At 48.9% G+C, this 18,304-nt stretch overlaps 1 protein-coding gene across 1 annotated transcript in view; it reads right to left on the bottom strand.

Annotated features, from left to right (window-relative positions):
- Positions 1–18,304, bottom strand: part of PIK3R2 (phosphoinositide-3-kinase regulatory subunit 2) — a 138,677-nt gene that overhangs the window by 25,458 nt on the left and 94,915 nt on the right. Inside the window, exons 5-6 of the mRNA XM_085638687.1 lie at positions 11,713–11,844; positions 932–1,127 (exon numbers count right to left, since the gene is read on the bottom strand). Of these exons, the coding sequence (XP_085494813.1) occupies positions 932–1,127; positions 11,713–11,844 (328 nt within the window). The remainder of the gene's footprint in view (positions 1–931; positions 1,128–11,712; positions 11,845–18,304) is intronic.

Here is an 18,304-nt window from a genome sequence, read left to right as displayed (position 1 = left end):
TTTAACTTCCTCTCCTCTGTGGAGTGACCGGGAATTATTAATACCTCGTTTTGGTTTGGGTTATGCCCTACTTCTTTGAAACTAAAGCATAATTGGATAAATGAGGACTAAAAATAAAAAAAGAAGACTGGTAATCTTAACAAACAGGTTACCAGAAACCTGAACAGTCTATTGCTATGAGAATTAGAACTCAGACTAGGATCTAATGATGCGTCTTTGTTAAGTGATCAGATAAGCAGCGAACTGAAGAAGACCTTTAAATAATTTTGCTTTGGCCGAAACATGTTGCCACATGCTATCTTTAGGTTCGTTCTGTGCTAAACAAGTACCCCATATTTACAAAGCCAACCAAAACAGTCATAAATGCCTGGACAGAGACAATGTTTAGGGATTTGCTCCAGATCCTTCCCTTGCATGCTGATAACAGTGTCGTTTTCTGTATAACTAGCATACGTATACTATTGAAACAGCGGTTTGTTAACATTTCTTTCGTGATAAATTTTATCTTTGATAAAATAATACAATTCACCTTACACTCCTCATATTCTTTCAGGGGTAATCTATTATAGTAATTTTTTTTTTTAACTCTTGCTTTTAATCAGAGAATAGATACTTTATTCATAAATCTTGCCCAACATCAGAAATTAAATATAGTTGAAGCACACACAGGCCTACTGAAAGGTATCTTATACCCAATGGCAGAGGGAGTCTCTAAGCACTCCTTTGTTGACTATATTATAGTTTACATTAGTTCAAATGTCAAACAGACGTCCCCCATCCCCATACTGATTTCAGGGTATTGTTGAAACAAAGCATGTGTTCCCCAGCACTGAAGCAGCCACATTCTCTGGTCTGAAGAAGGACTCTTGTGCCCATGATAGATGGAAGGGATGAAAAACAGCAAATGACTCCCTGCACAATGTCTACATACCGAGGAAGTCGAAAGATCAAGGCACCGAAGATTTCACCAATGGCGCGAGGAGTTAGTCCATTTTTATCTGCTTCGCCACAGATTTTGCCGAAATGCCGGAGCAGGCACTGAAAAGTCAGAACATTCTGAAGTGGAATGGCTGGCGACTCCAAAACCAGAAAAAGTTGTTTCCTGCAGTGCTCTTGCTGTGGAAATTCTAAAATTATAAACAGAAAAAATACAAGATTTTTGAAATATGCAATGGGTGCAAACATTCAAAAAGAATTTTTTTTTTTTTAAACTATGATCATACGCAGTACAAGCCTTGCCGTAGGCAGTTCTTACGAACGCAAAACAATACCCGTACGCTATTCTGCCGCACAGTGTTTTCAGTCCTAGGCCCGGGCTTTCATTGGACGCATCATACGACAACCTAATGTATTCTGGGAGTTCTAGTCCTGATCTGCTGCCGCTGGACCATTTGGACAAAGGAACTCCATAATTACTTGTAACAGAAAAGCCTAGAACTGGAAACGCTGGGTTTGGGTGCCATAGAGGGGGGTGGCAACTCATAGCAGAAGGAGTTGAGATTACTCCATTTTAGGTGCCAGCAAAGACTTGGATGAGAAATACAACTACATTCATCCAGTCGAGCATACAGATAAACCTCCTGAAACAGAAACAATTTCCTATGAATTGCCAGTAAATCCCATTCGGTTCAAGTTTGTTCTGTTCTTTTGGCTTTCGACCAGGGGTGGGCGCTGTAGGTGGGTAGCATGGCACCAGATTTTGGGCTGAGTAACGAAGAGGCCTGAAGTGCAGAGCCATATGAACATTTAGAATTTCACCCTCCGGGCTCGTGTTCTTTCAGGGGAGCTGTGACATCAGGTTTCTGAAGACGACAACGCAAGCTATTAATTGAAAACATGGGCGGGTTGTAACAAGTATCAGCAAAGCCAATAGGTCTGGGTTAATACAAAGAAACACAGTATTATTAGAACACTAAAGAAAAACATGCAAGAAACAAAAGCTAGACAATAATGAAGGCTCACTTTGCCATCCAACCTTCACTTGACAGAGAAACAAAACAGGGCTGTAGTGAAGGCAACAGAACCTTCATTATAGACTGGCCTTTGTTTCAGGCGAAGGCCAGACGAAGAAGTGGCAGACATTGGAATGAGGGAGGGTGGGTGAGAAGAACAGAAGGGGCTACAGACAGGTGGGTTAAGGAGCAACACACACACAGGAAGATGGAGAAACAAGAGGGAGGTCTGGACAGATGGACTGAGGAGCGATAGAGGGGAAAGATGGAGAAACAAGAGGGAGGTCTGGACAGATGGACTGAGGAGCGATAGAGGGGAAAGATGGAGAAACAAGAGGGAGGTCTGGACAGATGGACTGAGGGGCAATGGAGGAAACAACCACGAGCAGACACCAGAGTGGAAGGAGAAGCGACACATGGGAAAGAGAGAGGGGCGATGTTGGATTTTCTATTTTCCATATCGAGATGGCTTGATCCCAGGATGACGCTGAAGTTGTGGGAGGAGCCAGCTTCAGGTTGGGCAAAAGAAAAGGCAATGACAGGGTGAGCCTCAAAACTTGAGCACTGACAAAAGTGACTAAAAAAACCTGCTGCACTAAAAAAGTAAGAAGCTTATGTTGATTGGGATACAGAATACATGAATGACATAAAGAACTCTATGCGATGTAATAAGTATTTGTTAGAAATGGAAAAAGTCCTTCTGGCTTTGCAACCACTTAACTGAAGGCGGAACAATACACCCAAATGCCCAATACAACTAAGTGAGGGAGACCAAATGGGCTAAGCTAAGATGTGATTGACAACATCTCCCACCAATGAGGAAAGAGGCTGGTAGAAAAAAGACAATAGTTCAAGGGGGTGAACACAAAGGGCACTCTTCATAGATTAGAAAAGAAATATCTGTCTGTCACAACCCAAACCAAAAAGGAGTTAACATAATTTTTCAGGATTAATGGGTAAGGGTGAAATACAGTGAAGAATTCAGAATTCAGTATTGCCACATTGCTTGTCAGTTTTGATAAACTCTGAAACCTCTGCAGACTTGGCCGAGCCCAGGCAGCAGAAACATATGTCAATAGATCTAGAAGTTGGCATGTGCAATGTTACTCGAACAAAGGTATTATTTTTGGAACGCAATAATTTGTTTTCATTTACATTTTGGGCTTAATATGAAAGAAAACCCATAGCTGGTGTACTATTTAACAAAGACCACTACTGCTCCAAGACCAGCCCGCCCCTCAGTGGAATACCATGCAGATCTTTCCACCGTCAGCCCGTTCTGCCCAGAGCGTCATCTCCTAGGCCCTGAACCCTGGAACCCAGCCTTCAATGAACACAAAGTGTATAGGGCATTCTGGAATTGGTACTGCGGGAGAGCTAGGCATGGGTAAAGAGAACTATTTTTCTCTCCATTTTTTAAAGTGCCTGTGATTGGCAGCATGTCCCATGTCTGGAGGGGCGGACCACGCTGACCAGCACTTCGCTGCTATGTATACCCACCGCAGGCCCCCCAAGTAAGATATTTTGACTTGGTCTGTTCTCCAATAATCATTTTCATATCTATTGTTCTGTCTGGTCACGTGATGAGACATTCTTCACCAGGACAAAGTGAGGGCCAGAATTCTAGCGTGTGCTGAAGAAGATGCAGAGATCTTTGAGTCAGTGGCAGCCACTGACTTGCTTTCAGAACCAGCGAGACATGTCCCTAACTGGCTGTGGGAACACAGTACGGTATTTTTAAGACAGAGGAAATTAACTGAGTTAATGTATTCTAAACTTTTGCTGCCTTTCCTTTGTTCCGGTATAAGGAGCCTTTTTGGTAGCTTCGTAAACTACCAACGAGTGCACACTCCATGCACAGAAGTCACATCATGTAATAACTCCATGCACAGAAGTCACACCATTTAATAACTCAAGTCGCACCATGTAATAACTCCATGCACATAAGTCACACCATGTTATAACTTCATGCACAGAAGTCGTGCCATGTTATAACTCGATGCATAAAAGTCGCACCATGTAATAACTCCATGCACAGAAGTCACACCATGTTATAACTCCATGCACAGAAGTCACACCATGTAATAACTCCATGCACAGAAGTCACACCATGTTATAACGTCATGCACAGAAGTCGCACCATGTTATAACTCAATGCATAAAAGTCACACCATGTAATAACTCCATGCACAGAAGTCACACCATGTAATAACTCCATGCAAAGAAGTCAGACCCTCTGAAGTGTGCACCTCATCTCTCCTGGGTGCTTTGGGTTTGCCAGGGTGCCAGAAGACTTCATACACTAGTGATTGTATGTGATCAGCATTCTCATAGCACCTTTCTACCCTCTGTAAGGTGTTGTAGCTTCTTAGGAGTCTGGGCGCCTTCGCCACGTTCATGACATTTTATTATTACCAGAGGTTTGGTGTCACTCACGACAGTACAATTAGGGAACCCTCTGCCCCGCCAAAAGGTGCACATGCACTTACACCAAACTGCCATCTCCAAGCACTTCTATGTTCACAATTATCACAGAGCCAAAGCAACAACACAACAAATACACACCCTGCTGCTCTAGACAAGGGCCCGTCCTTGGGTAGTACATGTATCTTCACTTACAGCACATGCTCTGCGTGTCCATGGCATAGTATGGCAGCCCAGCTATCTTCTCTCCGTGGGACTGGTACTCCAGCCTCCAGGAGCCACGGCGCAAAGCACAGACACACATCATGATTTACCCTCAACTAAGTGTAGGTACAAATAGATGGCGTGCAAGCGTTACAGATCTACCAAAACGGCTGGTGGGAGCTATACAAATACCAGTCACACAACAGATTCCACCCCAAGTGCAGGGACTCCACCACGCCTGCAGGGCCGGAGCCACAAGTGCGGAGGCCCTTTGTGAATCAGACCCCTAGTGTGCAAGACGCACAGAGATATGCCATATCCACTCCAGCACACGTGGATTTTGAGTCGGGGAGCTAACGGAATGAGTGAGGCTGCGTACTGCTTGATTTTAGGTGGACAGACTACGCATAATTGGTGGCATACGGGAAACGGAGAACCGGGTGAATCATACGGCCAGCACCGTGTAAGATACAGGTAGCCCCGCCGAGGGTGCCAGCCCCGGAGCACTGAGGGCGCTTGGATACAGGGATTATTACCTGTTTTGAGATAGAGAGCAGTCTGAATTATGTGTTGCAAGCCTATAGATTTTGCTTTACCCTTGTCCTGAGGAGGCCAGAAGAAATTGATGGTTGAAACGCGTCCGCGTCGACAGCTTGTATATAGAGGAGTCATCATTAATGCAAATATGTTGAATTGTTTAGAAGCATGTTATTTGAAAAGATAGAGAGGTGTTGTACCTCATGTGCTAGAAGGACTACCTCTAAGTGTATTACCCAGATATTATGAGTGAACATAAGTGTTTTAAATACCTTGTTGGGATATTGGAGATACTGAGTTTTGTATATATCGAATAGTTTCTTACCTGTCGGTGTAGTTTTGCAGCTTGAAGATCTTTCTGGATTCACTATGCTGTGCATTATTCCGCGATCTTGTGGTTGGGTCCGGATTCGTAGTCTTTTCTTTGTTTTTTATTTTTTTTTTGTAGCCCAGGTGGACGTCGACGACCACCATTTGGTGCACCTCCCGTGACGTCGTCGTGCTTCCTGCGGAAGTCCCACCTTTGGGGCGCCATCTTCGGGTTTTTTTTTTAACCCTAGGCGATTGATTAATTCTTCTTGTCCATTTTTCTGTAATTTTTCATTCCTTGTGATCTTTTCCATTTCACCCCCTCTTCCTCCAGCCTCATCTTCCTGGCGGAGGTGGGTGGGTTCGCTAGTGAATCCAGAAAGATCTTCAAGCTGCAAAACTACACCGACAGGTAAGAAACTATTCGTTTTGCAGCGTGAATCTTTCTGGATTCACTATGCTGTGCATAGACTTTGTAGCGGTTTTCCTAGTTCTGTGGCGGCTGGGTGGTAGATGAGCGTTGGTCGTTGAAAATGTGCTGAAGCACCTTCTGTCCAACCTGTGCTTCCTTGTTCAACTGAATGACCACGCAGTAGTGTTTCGTGAACGTGTGCACAGATGCCCAAGTTGCCGCGAGGCATATGTCCTGGATGGGCGTGTTTGCCAGGAAGGCAACGGTGGCCCCCTTTCTTCCTTGTGGAGTGAGCCTGCGGCCCCTCCGCTAGCTCCTGTCCAGCCTGTTTGTGGCAGAATTGAATAGTGAGGGCAATCCACCTAGCGATGGTGCCCTTAGTCACTGGCCTACCCATGAAGCTAGTGGCGAAGGACACAAACAGCTGCTTCGACTTCCTGAGATCCTTGGTTCTCTCAATGTAGTGCATCACCGCTCTTCTTGCGTCGAGGGTGTGCAGGGCCTTTTCTGCCTTTGAAGTCGGGTTTTGGAAGAAACTTAGTATCTGAATACTCTGATTCATGTGGAACGCCGACACCACCTTGGGCATGAAGTGTGGGTCTGTTCTCAGGACTATTCTATCCTTGTGAATCTGAATGTAGGGTTCCTGTAGTGTTAGTGCTTGAAGCTCGCTCACCCTGCGTAGTGAGGTTATGGCCACCAGAAAGGCCGTTTTCATCGTCAACATCTGCAGTGTGGCCTTGTGAATGGGTTCAAACGGTGCCTTCATGAGCTCCGTCAGAACCACGTTCAGATTCCATGCCGGCGGCGGCAACCTTTTCGGGGGGGGCCATCCTTTTGGCTCCTTCCATGAATCTCTTCACCACCTGCCAGTTGAAGAAACTTCCACCCTTTTCACCTCTGGTGTAGGCCACGATTGCCGCTAGGTGAACCCTTAGGGAGCTCGAGCAGAGGTTACTCTTTAGAAGGTGTGTGAGGTACCTCAGTACTGTTGAGTCTCTTGTCATTCTGTTTTGCAGGCCCTTTTTCCGGCACCACACAGTGAATCTCTTCCATTTTGCGCTGTAGCATTTTTGTGTAGTTGGTTTCCTCGCCTCCCGTAGCACTCGCATAGTGCTCGGAGGCAACCTTAGGTGTGCGAACTCTAGGTCTTCAGGAGCCATGCCGCCAGGTTGAGGGTCTCTGGCTCTGGGTGCAGGACCTCTCCGTTTTGCATTGAGAGCAGGTCCTTCCTCCTCTCGAACTTGTATGGATTGCCTTGTGCCATTTCTTGAATTTGTGAGAACCATGTCTGCCTCGCCCACTGCGGAGCCACTAGGATCAGAGTCATGTTGCTGGTTCTGCATTTGTCGAGCACTCTGTGCAACAGGGGTATCGGTGGAAAGGCGTAGGCAAATGTCCTCGACCAGCTTATCCATAGGGCATTTCCCTGGGATTGCTGATCTGGTTGCCTGGACGCGAAGCTTTGGCATTTTGCATTGTGGCGTGTTGCAAATAGGTCTATTGTGGGAGTTCCCCATCTCCGGAAGAGTTTCTCTGTTTCCTGGCCATTGAGCTCCCACTCGTGCGATGCCGAGGTCTGCCTGCTTAGCCAGTCTGCCTCCACATTGTCCTTCCCCGGTAGGTGAATTGCCAGTAGATCTATCCTGAGAGGTATGGCCCATCTCCAAATCTCCTGAGCTAGAGAGGAGAGAGGGAACGACTGTGTCCCCCCTTGTTTGTTGATGTAGAGCATTGCCGTGGTGTTGTCTGTTTGGACCAACACCCTCTGGTTGTACAGGTGCCTCTGGAATACCTTCGGGGCTAGCAGGATTGTTTTCAACTCGAGGTAGTTGATATGGCGAACCGCATCTGCTGGAGCCCACAGACCCCTCACTCTGAGGTTGTCCATGTGCGCTCCCCATCCCTTTTGCGATGCGTCCGTGGTAATGGTCACTGTTGGGATTGGTGGTGTCAGGCTTCTCCCTGCTGTCATGTTGTCTCTGTTCCACCAAGTTATCTCCTCCTGCACTGCGTGCGTAACAACCACTAGATCCTCCCAACTTCCGCTTGCTTGTGACCATTGCTGATGAAGCCATTCCTGGAATGGTCTCATGTGCAGGCGTACATTCGGCACCAGCTGGATACACGACGCCATCATCCCCATCATCTTGCTCACAGCCCTCACTGTCAGAGCTCGCCCCTTCTGGTAGAGCCGCGTCTCCTTCAGTAGTGCATTTGTCCTCCTGTCGCTGGGCACTACTGTACTGTTGAGGGAGTTGATTTTCGCCCCCAGGAAAATCTTCACCTGTTCCGGTTCCAGCGATGACTTGCCCCAGTGGATCGAGAAACCCAGATTTGTGAGGGTGTCTGTTACGCGTTTTGCGTGCCTCTCGCACTTCTCGCGTGAGTTTGCCTTGACTAGCCAGTCGTCTAAGTAGAGGTAGACATGGATTCCCTGTCTTCGTAGGTGGGCCGCGACCGCCGACAGGCATTTTGTAAAGACCCTTGGTGCCGATTTTAATCCGAAGGCCAGGGTTGTGAACTGGTAGTGTTCCTGTTCGATGTTGAATCTTAGAAGGCCCTTGTGTCTTCTGTTTATTGGGATGTGAAGGTAGACATCCTTGAGGTCCACGGTGACCATGAAGTCCCCTTCTCTTATTTGTGGTAGTACCTCCTGCAGCGAAGTCATTTTGAACTTCTGCGTTCTGATGAACTTGTTTAGGTAACGCAGGTCCAGGATGGGTCTGAGGTTTCCGTCTACTTTCGGGACCACGAAGTAGTTTGAGTAGACCCCTTTGTTGCGTTCTCTGAACGGCACTGCCTCTATGGCTCTCTTTTCTAGAAGTTTCTGTGTTTCTTCTCTGAGTAGTGCCAGTTCCTGGGCCGATCTCTGTCTTCCCTTTGGTTTCCTGTTTGGAGGTCTTTTCTCCAAATCTACGCAGTATCCGTACTGCATGATGTTCCGTATCCACTTGTCTGTGGTTATACGCCGCCACTCCTGAAGGTAGAACCTCAGTCTTCCGCCTACTGGTGTTGTATGCTCGTAGGCTTTTGAATATTCTCTTCCCCCTGATGTTACTTTTTTGCGCCTCACCCTTGGGGGCATGACGAGGGTAGGCGTCCTCTTGCGTGCTGAGTCACTTTGATGAGGGCTGTTCGCCCCCTCTCCTCCTTTGGCCACGTCCGTTCCCTCTCCCGCGAAAGGACTGGCCCCGAGGTTGGTACTGCCAGTTTTGCTTCTGCTGACCTTGTCCGTGGCTTTCACCCTGCTGCCCTGCTGGAACGTCTGGTGCGACGGCCCCTGCTGGCTTCCTCCCCTACCGTAGGGTCTCCTCGAGGGATTGCCTCGCCTCATTCCCCTCAGCTGTAGGGCCCCCATGGACCTCGCCGTTTCGTTTTCTTTTTTCAGCTGGGTGAGCTTCTCGTCCACTGTTGCTCCGAACAGTGTCTCTCCGTTGAAGGGGGTGCCAAGGATGTTGTTCTGCACCTCCGGTTTGAATCCCGAGATTCTTAGCCATGCATGCCTTCTCTCGGTGACCCCTACGATGTTCTTGCCTTCGTCTATCAGGTGTGAGGCTCTCTGGCGGTATTCTTCGGGGAGGTGCTTTACTAGCTCCCCCATCTCGTCCCAGTGCTGGTACTGGTGTCTATTGAGGAGTGCATTGGAATTCGCCATGCGCCAATGCATTGCGGCGTTCCTCTCTACCTTTCTTCCTGTGAGGTCTATCCTCCTGCTTTCCTTATCAGGTGGTGGGCCCGAAGTTGCTGGTACGTTGGCCCTTCTCCTGGCCGTGGAAGCTATGATGGAGTCTGCAGTCACGCTACCCTTGATGTAAGGGGGGTCCAGGGAAGAGTGCTTATATTTCTTCTCTGTCCTGGGCGTGATCGACCGGCAGGTCGCTGGTTCCTTGAAGGCTTCTCTCCCCTGATTCATCACGCTTTGTAGCATGGGGAGGAACTGGCTCCTTGTCTGGATGGGGAGCAGGGTCTCGAGGAGAAAATCGGCTTTCGGCTTCTCCTCGTCGAGTTTGACGCCGAAGGCTGTTGCTGCGCTCCTGACCACCATATTGTACACCCCGATGTCGTCGGGTGGCGAAGGCCTCGAAGGGTACGTGTCCACGGGCTCCTCCGGGTTTTCGGTGTCGAGATCCTGCCATTCGATGTCGTGGCTGGTAGATGGCGCCGAGTCGTAGAACGACTGTTGGTCTTCTTCCTCGGCTTCTCCATCATAATAGGCCTCTTCTTCCTCTTCGAGGTCCCTTGTTAGTCCTTCGGTGTCGAATTCGTCCTCGACGACGTCCGCCGATGAAACCGTTGGAATCTTGAATTCCTTCATCTTGGCGTCGAACTCCTTCTTCCTTTGAAGGATGTTCTCCATTTCGGCCTCGAGCCGCCTCTTCTTTTTCTCCATCTCGGAGATGCTTTCGGCGTCGACCGCGGGCCTTTTCGTTGAAACTTGCGTCGACGTCGAACGTTCTTTCAGCGTCGATCGGGCCGTTTCCTGGGTTGGCTTCGACGACCCTTGCTTTTCGGCGTCTTTCGGCACCAGGGAGTCCTTTTCTAAGGATCCGCTCGGCCTCTTGTCCATGGTTCCCCCTTTGGTCGTCGAAGTTTTCGGCACCGGGGCTCCCTTCGTGGACTTAGACTCTGATTTTCTCGAGTCACCCTCGTGTTTTCGAGGTACTTTCTGTTTTGCGCTCGACGATTCTCTTACCTCGTCTTCTTTTTTCTTGTCGGTCTCTACGACCGTGAAGTTTTCGGCTGTCTCGGCAACGTTGTCCTCGTCGTCCGTGGAGAGGCCCAGATCGTAGAGCGACGGGGCCTTACCCTTGCCATCCATGCTGGCGTTGGCTCTTCTCTGCCGATCTCTCACCCTGAGCGTCTTCGGCGCGAAGGCTGAGCAGGCGTTGCAGTCCTTACTCTGGTGCTCGACCGGTAGGCAGAGGTTGCAGACCGGATGCTGGTCCTTCTGCGCGAACTTGTGGTGGCAGTTTGGGCAGAACTTGAATGGCGTCTTGTCCATTGCGCTCAGGGCCTCTGAGTGCGCATTCTCCAAGGTCGTCGAAGAAAAAAGGGCGCTGAACCTCCTTTCTTCGCGCTCCTGATGAAATCTCTTCCTTTCCTGTGATATCCTCTAGTATTTATCGACGAAACTCGCTTTTCTTTCTTCTTCCTTCGAGAGTAATTCTGGAGCTTCCCGATGACGATCCAGACCCAACGGCGGAAAAAAGAATCCGAAGATGGCACCCCAAAGGTGGGACTTCCGCAGGAAGCACGACGACGTCACGGGAGGTGCACCAAATGGTGGTCGTCGACGCCCACCTGGGCTACAAAAAAAAAAAAAAAGACAAAGAAAAGACTACGAATCCGGACCCAACCACAAGATCGCGGAATAATGCACAGCATAGTGAATCCAGAAAGATTCACGCTGCAAAGGTACATATATGTATGTTTTGTGTTTGTCATTGTATATACACATTGTTGTTTGTTTTTTCATTTTGAAGTGATATGTGGATCAGAGCCTGGTCCAATGGCATGTATGTGTGTGAAATTAAACTGAACATTGTTTTTTGTAAAATTATACAGTAACGTCAGGGTAATTTATTGTGCCCTTACTGAAAATAAATTGGCTATTCATCCCTTCGTACTCCCTTGTTATTCATCAATTTGATGTCCTATGCCCAGGTATAGGAGGGTGATTTGGGCATAACCCTGTTCTTTTTTCCTACATCCACTCCGGCCAGCAGGTAGCTTGCTGACATTCCCACTAAAGCTGTGGGTTAACTCAAGCATATTTTTTACATTAACAGCGATTTGCATACAGCGCCTCACGTCTAACAAACACAGCTCACTCCTCCCCGGTCCATGTGGCGGTACCACCTTCAAGCCCACCTTGCAGAGTCTGGATGATCTCGCTGTGAAGGAGCGTAGGGACCACCGGGGTGGGCAGGTCGAGCAGGTACCCCCTCACAGCCTCTCCTAGAGCGCGCACATCAATCTGCTCCAAGTCCAGAGAAAGGAAATCTAAAATGGAGGGGAAAAAAACATAATATTAATTTCACTGTTTTGGCGGAGAAATCTGGGGGCAAGGCGCAGAAGCTCGCCAGCGCTCTTCTCGAAGAAGAAATACAAATGATCTATGATTGGCCCAGGAGGGCCTCTGGAATGGAGCGCTGCGATAGGGAACTGTCAAAGTAACGCAAGAAGAGTTATACGGCTTCATAAGATGGGACAGGACAGTGGTAGACCAGATGTACAACAGAAAGGCAGGGCTCTGGGCATCCATATGACAGGGAGGTCGTAGGATGTTGCTTATCGGCGTATATTGATGAGAATTGTGATGCGATGTGAAGTGGCCTGGTGATTTTTATGCTTTTTGCTGAGAACGTACCAGTTAGAAAAGTCAGTGCAAAATGTGTAGCAATGAAGTACAGGCAAGACTCTAGAGATTTTGCAAATCGTTACTAGAGACTACGTAGTTTATGAAACATGAGAAATGATTTTAGTGGAGTAAAAATGTGCATTTACATGAATATTGAAAACATTTGTGGCAGTAGGGTATTTCTAACGTTAGTGTTTTTATGTGATGATATTTTGTGAAATGTATACATTCTTCAATTTGAATTGATTTAATTTCATTATGTTTGAAGTAAAGTCAGAGCTTATTTGTGCAATGCTAATTTAAAGGCCTTCACAAACTGTTCTTCTAATGCAGACCTTTCGCCGGATTTAATACAATGGATGGTTCTTTGAAAGGTAAATGTTGCATATTTTGTCCTGTACACTTCTACACTCCGGCATTCTTCAAGGCTTTTTACAAAGTGCACAGTGAAATATTCCTGTTAGAATAGAAATCCGGCTATGGCTACAAGTTATAACTTTTTAGGTCTTCTCTACCAATCTTTGGCCTGCGAAGAGTCGCAAACTTCATTTCTCATGACTTGCATGGGAAACCAGTATGATGTTTCAAATCATATTAGGTGACTTACTGTGCACTGGGACATATGATAGTCCTTCGATGGTGGTGTGATGCTACGCCACTGGACACCGCTGAAGTTCTATAAAAGAAGAAACCCCAAAGGAGGGCAACGACCGCCATTCTGATTTTTTAGGTCTCGCCTGACCCAGCGCATGCGCTGGTCTGGCGAGACTTATTGAGAGGGCTCCAAAAAGTGCTACCAGGCCAGCCTAGAACTACAGTGCATGTGCGCGGGCGCGCTCGCTTGACCGCGATTACTTTCACTTTCGCTTTGATCGCGATCACTTTCGCGGCCGCACGGCATAGCCAATAGGTCTTGCTTTTGGGACCTTATAAGTATTTAGTTATGCAACTGTTGCATGGCTAAACACTTATAAGGTCCCAAAGGCGAGACCTATTGGCTATGCCAATGCTTGTCCTAATTGGGATCCGGATGCTATACTCTTGTTTTGGACTGTGTGCCGATGCTACGATCGGTAGCTGATGGACTGAGACCACCTTTGCCGAACCACTTCTATTTTTCAAATATCTATCTTACAGTTAACAGACTCGCCCTTAATGGACTTTAAATCTGAACCTTTCCCTCTGCATCGTAAGGCCTGAGTTGTAAGAAATTCGAACCATCCTGTCTTATGTTTGTGGGACTTTTTACTCTGAATTTAATAACCGTCCTCTTAAGATTTGCCTAAATGCTGGTTGCTTTAATGCAAGCTGTGATATTCTTGACTGAAGTCCTTAAGAAACTGCTCATTCTGCTGAATTTTAATTATTGAATACATTAACTAAATGAATCTAAATTAGACTGTTTATTCTTTCCATTTTTGGCTGTGATTAGTGTTGGACTTGGCCCTTCTGGCAGGTTCACCCCTGAACTTTTTGCCTTTTATTGGTGACTTGGTGTGGTGATTTTCTTGGTTTCTGCGCACTTTCCCTGTGTCCCAGGGTAAAGTGCGTGCGTGCTCTGAGTGCATGTGGTGAGATAGGCCTGCCCTCCCATAGGAATGCATGGGGAATGTATGTGTCCCTGGTAGTTCCTGATGCGTGGGGTGTGCAGGCCCGAGTTTGGTATGTGCGGACTCGTGGGAGTGAATGCTGCACGATGATGTGTGCGGCGTGCATGTACCTAGTGTGGAAGTGCCACTTCTAGAAGTGGGCACTTCTGTGTGCAGTGCGTCTGGCGTGTGATTGGCTGGAGCTGGCTGGTGAGCCTGGCTCCAGGAGTCTGGTTGGGTCTGCCCCAGTGGTGAGTGTGAGATTAGCATGCTGATGGCTGGGGAGGAGTGCACCTTGGACCTGAATAGGGCAGGGTTTTCCCCACACACTGCTGGCTCCGCCCCCTGTGGTGCGACTGACGACCCTAGCCCTGCCAATGAATAGAGTGAGGGGCTGAGCACATCAAGGGTGCTCCCCAACCAGCTGCGACTGGTTTTCCCCCTCACCCTGAACCCAGAACAAAGGGATTTGGTGTATAAAAAGGGGCTGTGTCCCCTTACAAAATGTTCTTGCTCTGTCTTGAATCTACCAGGGGCGTGCTGCTGGTGGGGCCCAGGAGGGACCGCCATGGGGGCTACCTCCCTGCTGGAGGGCCCTGTGTGCTGGCCCCTGGGCCCTACCTTGCCCCCTGGATACCTTCTGGACCCTTGTGACTTTCCTTTTACCTGGCCAAGGCTTGATGCTGGCCTAGCGCCCTGGGAGCGCTTTATTTTTCTTGCAGCAAGGTGCTTTTCTGGTCCTGAACATAGCGCCTGGAGAGCGCTTTATTCCCCCAGAGAGAGGAGCTGGAGCTGTGCAGCGTTGCGCTGCCACGAGCGAGAGAGGGAATCCCCAGCGTAGGGATTCCCCCATGATGCGTGCCTTGCGGGTGCCCACCCCGCTTATTTTGCCTCTTTGATTGATTACCCCTGAAGGCGGGTGCCCACCCCGCAATCAATCAATCAATCAATCAAGGAATTTATAACGCGCACTACTCACCCGGAAGGGTCTCAAGGCGCTGGGGGAGGGGGTCTGCTACTGCTCGAACAGCCAGGTCTTAAGCTGTTTCCTGAAGGCGAGGTGGTCCTGGGTCAGCCGCAGGTGGACGGGCAGGGAGTTCCATGTCTTAGCCGCCAGGTAGGAGAAGGATCTTCCTCCGGCGGTGGCTCTCTGGATGCGAGGGACGACGGCGAGGGCGAGGTACGCGGATCGTAGCTGTCGGGTGGGCGTGTAGAAGGTCAGGCGGTCGTTGAGGTACCTTGGGCCCAGGTCGTGGAGGGATTTGTGTGCGTGGGTGAGGAGGCAATGGCCGCCACATCAATGCTGTGTGGCGAGGCCGGAGCCCACCCGGCATCGCCGCATTCGTTACATGCGCGGGTGCCCACCCCGCGATTATTGAAGGAGAAATCACCGCCACGGCCCGAGCTGCATGTGAAAACCGCCGCCGAGTCCGCGGCCCGCCTGGTTGTGGGCGGGGCCGCGGGACGGAAGCGGAAGTGCCGCCATTTGCCCCGGAGCCTCGCAGGCTCCACCAGTGAAGTCCCGGTCCCGAGATGGGGGACCGGGCGAAGGCCGGCGCATCCAGGGACGGGGCTCTCATGAGGTGAGAGAGCCCCGCCAGTACAGAGAAGTCCCGGTCCCACCAGAGGGACCGGGCGAGGAGAGAGCCCAGCAGGTGAGGCGCCGCTCCGGAGTCCCCGGAGACCGATTCCTGCCTCCGCCTCCCCCAGCCGGTGAGTACGAGAGAGTCCGGGTGGGGGGGAGGCAGTGTCAGAGCGGCCCCGTCTGGCAGCGGGCCGCTCCACCGAGGCAGGCATGTTTGTTTGAGCGCCCCTTCGCTCCTACGATTACGGGGGCATGGTTGTTTTTCTGTTGTGGTGCCTGGTGAAGGCACAGGACCGGTGATGCTTAGAGCGGCCCCGGATGGCAGCGGGCCGCTCCAACGATGGGCATGATGGTTTACAGAGCCTACGAGGCTCCAACGCTGGGTGCCAGTTCCTCGTGTGGGGACATGTTCATTTCAGAGCCCTGAGTGGCTCCAGCACGTGTGCCAGTTGTTCTCTGAGCCAGAGGGCTCCAACGTTTGGCCCCCCTCAGTTCCCTAAGAACCAGAGAGGCTCCCACACAGCCTTGTTTGCCCAGAGAGCGAGTGCGCTCCACAGTACTTTGGGGCAAGTTCCTTTTCGATATTGGCGCCCAGTTATTTCAGGAGCCCGTGCGCTCCATGGGGACAGGTTACTTTCTGAGCCAGATGGCTCCCACTTTTTGGCCTATTGTTTCAGGGGCTAGTGAGAGCCCCTGCCTACTAGGTGCCTTCCACAGCTGCGCAGCACTTAGTGCCAGCTGCAGCGTTTAGGCCCTGTGCTTGTCCCCAGCTGCCCAGCAAGTAGTGGGCAGCTGCTACGTTTAGGTTCTGGCGCAACCTGGACTCTGATGTGATTGTGGTGCTAGGAAATGTACTGTGTAGTATGTTTGGCGCACCCTGTGTTCATGCTTTTGGTGCTAGGAAATGTGCTGTGTATAGTATGTTTGGCGCACCCTGTGTCTTATACCTCTAAATGTGGTTATTTCTGCCTAGAAGGTTGTTTTACCTGCTTAGGTTGATGGTAGGGAGAATGTACTTCCCTGTGCGATGTGCGCCCCTAGTATAGTTATACCTAGGTGGTTAGGTCTAATGAGTTAGACCAATGAGAATTGCATAATGTGATTTATGCCCCTGTGATGGATGCAGGATAGGTTTTATACCTGATGCTAGTGTGATGACGCTGAGGTCATTATTGCGCCAGTAGAGACTGGTTGTGCTCTACAGTTACTTTGTGTTATGTTCTACGTTTACTATTGGTGATTTGTGCTATGTTCTAAGTGCTAATTCCTGACAGTGGTCCATGTGGCCCTGTCCCCTGTATATATAATCCCTTGTAAATTCTGCCCGTGCCTGTGGGCACATTGTAGAGTGTGTGTTTTTAACTAATGTGTTGTGTATAATACAAAGGCTATTTTTATAGAATACCTTGTGTGGAGTTTCCTTTGTGGTGGGCCTTGGGTGTTGTTGCTGGGTGCGCACGCAAACGCTTTACACATCGCCTCAGGGATAAGCCTGTCTGCTCGTGCCAAGCTACCAAGGGGGTGAGCAGGGGTTATCTTTGGCGTGTAACTTCCTTGCCCTGACTAGAGTGGTGGTTTCTGCCTGACTTTGGCGCAAGCCTTAGCCAACCAGAAATCCCATTTCTAACAATTAGCATTTAAATGCGTTGTAGAGAGACTCAGCCAGCCTTATCAGAACATCAGGTTTTACTTCGCTTGTTTGATGTTGCAACTCCCGAGCTCATGGTTTGCATAATTCTCACTCGACGTAACTTCTTCAGGAGGTTGGGTCTTCCGCAGTCATTCTTAATTTCTACGGCATGGTCTGGAGAGCGGTCTATCTAAATCGCATTTCAAACCCGTCAGTTGGCTGTCAGCTAATGATCCTCACTGCGCCGCTAACGTGGAGTTTGGCCACCCTAATTTCCAACCCTTCTATCGGTGGAGAAAGATTCATCCGAGAATCTATGCCTCTGTGAGAAATGGAAGTGCTGCAGACTGCCTGATCGTACAGGGCCCAGTACGGTCAGGGTAGTACGGACAGTACGCGTATAGTAATTGAATTTAGCGTACCGCTTCACGCGGCAACAGTGCCCAGCTGGTAATCCCGCAGGGAAACACAGCCTTTCATCTGTCCGAGGTCTGTAAACTAGACCACCACTGGACGGAGTTAAAAAAAAAACAAAAACAAAAAAAACTTTTGCCTAAGGCCTTTTTGTGTGGAATTGATTGGTCATGTGTGCATTGCATGAAGGTGATTTAATTTTGATGGAAGGAATGTTCAAAATTGGGTAAAAACCGACAGAGAGGGCGCAGGCAAACATGGGTTCGGAACTAAATGAGTAACGGAATATTTTTTAGGTCACACTGACGATCAAAGTGTCTGTTGTGCAGTCCTGTAATTGATGTGACAGTCCTCAGCAGACTGACCTCTGAAGAGTGAAAGAAGGCATTGTTTGTCCCCGTTGTAACCCTTGCTCATGACAAGCACATCGCGCATGATGCCAGCAGCGAGCGCATAACTCGCCGGCTTTCACGGTTGGTAGCTTGAAAATGACTGTAAGGTTTGCTTTGCCCCCTTTCTTCCCGCCATAAAACTTGTGACCACGATTTAGTTATGCATTTTTATATAGCGCCAATATCACCCTATGTGGTAGAGCGCTTTACAGTAGACATATGTTGTTACATAGATAATTACAGAGGGTTCAAAATGAACAAATATTACCAAAAATGGTTATATAGGGTCGAAAATGTCAACCATGGTAAATCGTACCAAAAAAACAAATTGTATAAAAAGTAAACGCAGCAGTAGAAAGGTTGTAAACGCCTGATGAGATGGAGGTAGTCTACTTGTCTGCGCCATGGCTAGTCGCAGTGTTTTAGCTGAAAAATCGTTGCAGGAGGGCTTTTTTTTATAGCGCCTACATAGTGCTTTCTAAATCTGAGTGG

This window comes from Triturus cristatus, chromosome 12 (genome assembly GCF_964204655.1).
Source record: "Triturus cristatus chromosome 12, aTriCri1.1, whole genome shotgun sequence".
NCBI classification, from domain to species: Eukaryota; Metazoa; Chordata; class Amphibia; order Caudata; family Salamandridae; genus Triturus; species Triturus cristatus.
This window is presented reverse-complemented; position numbering and strand designations above follow the sequence as displayed.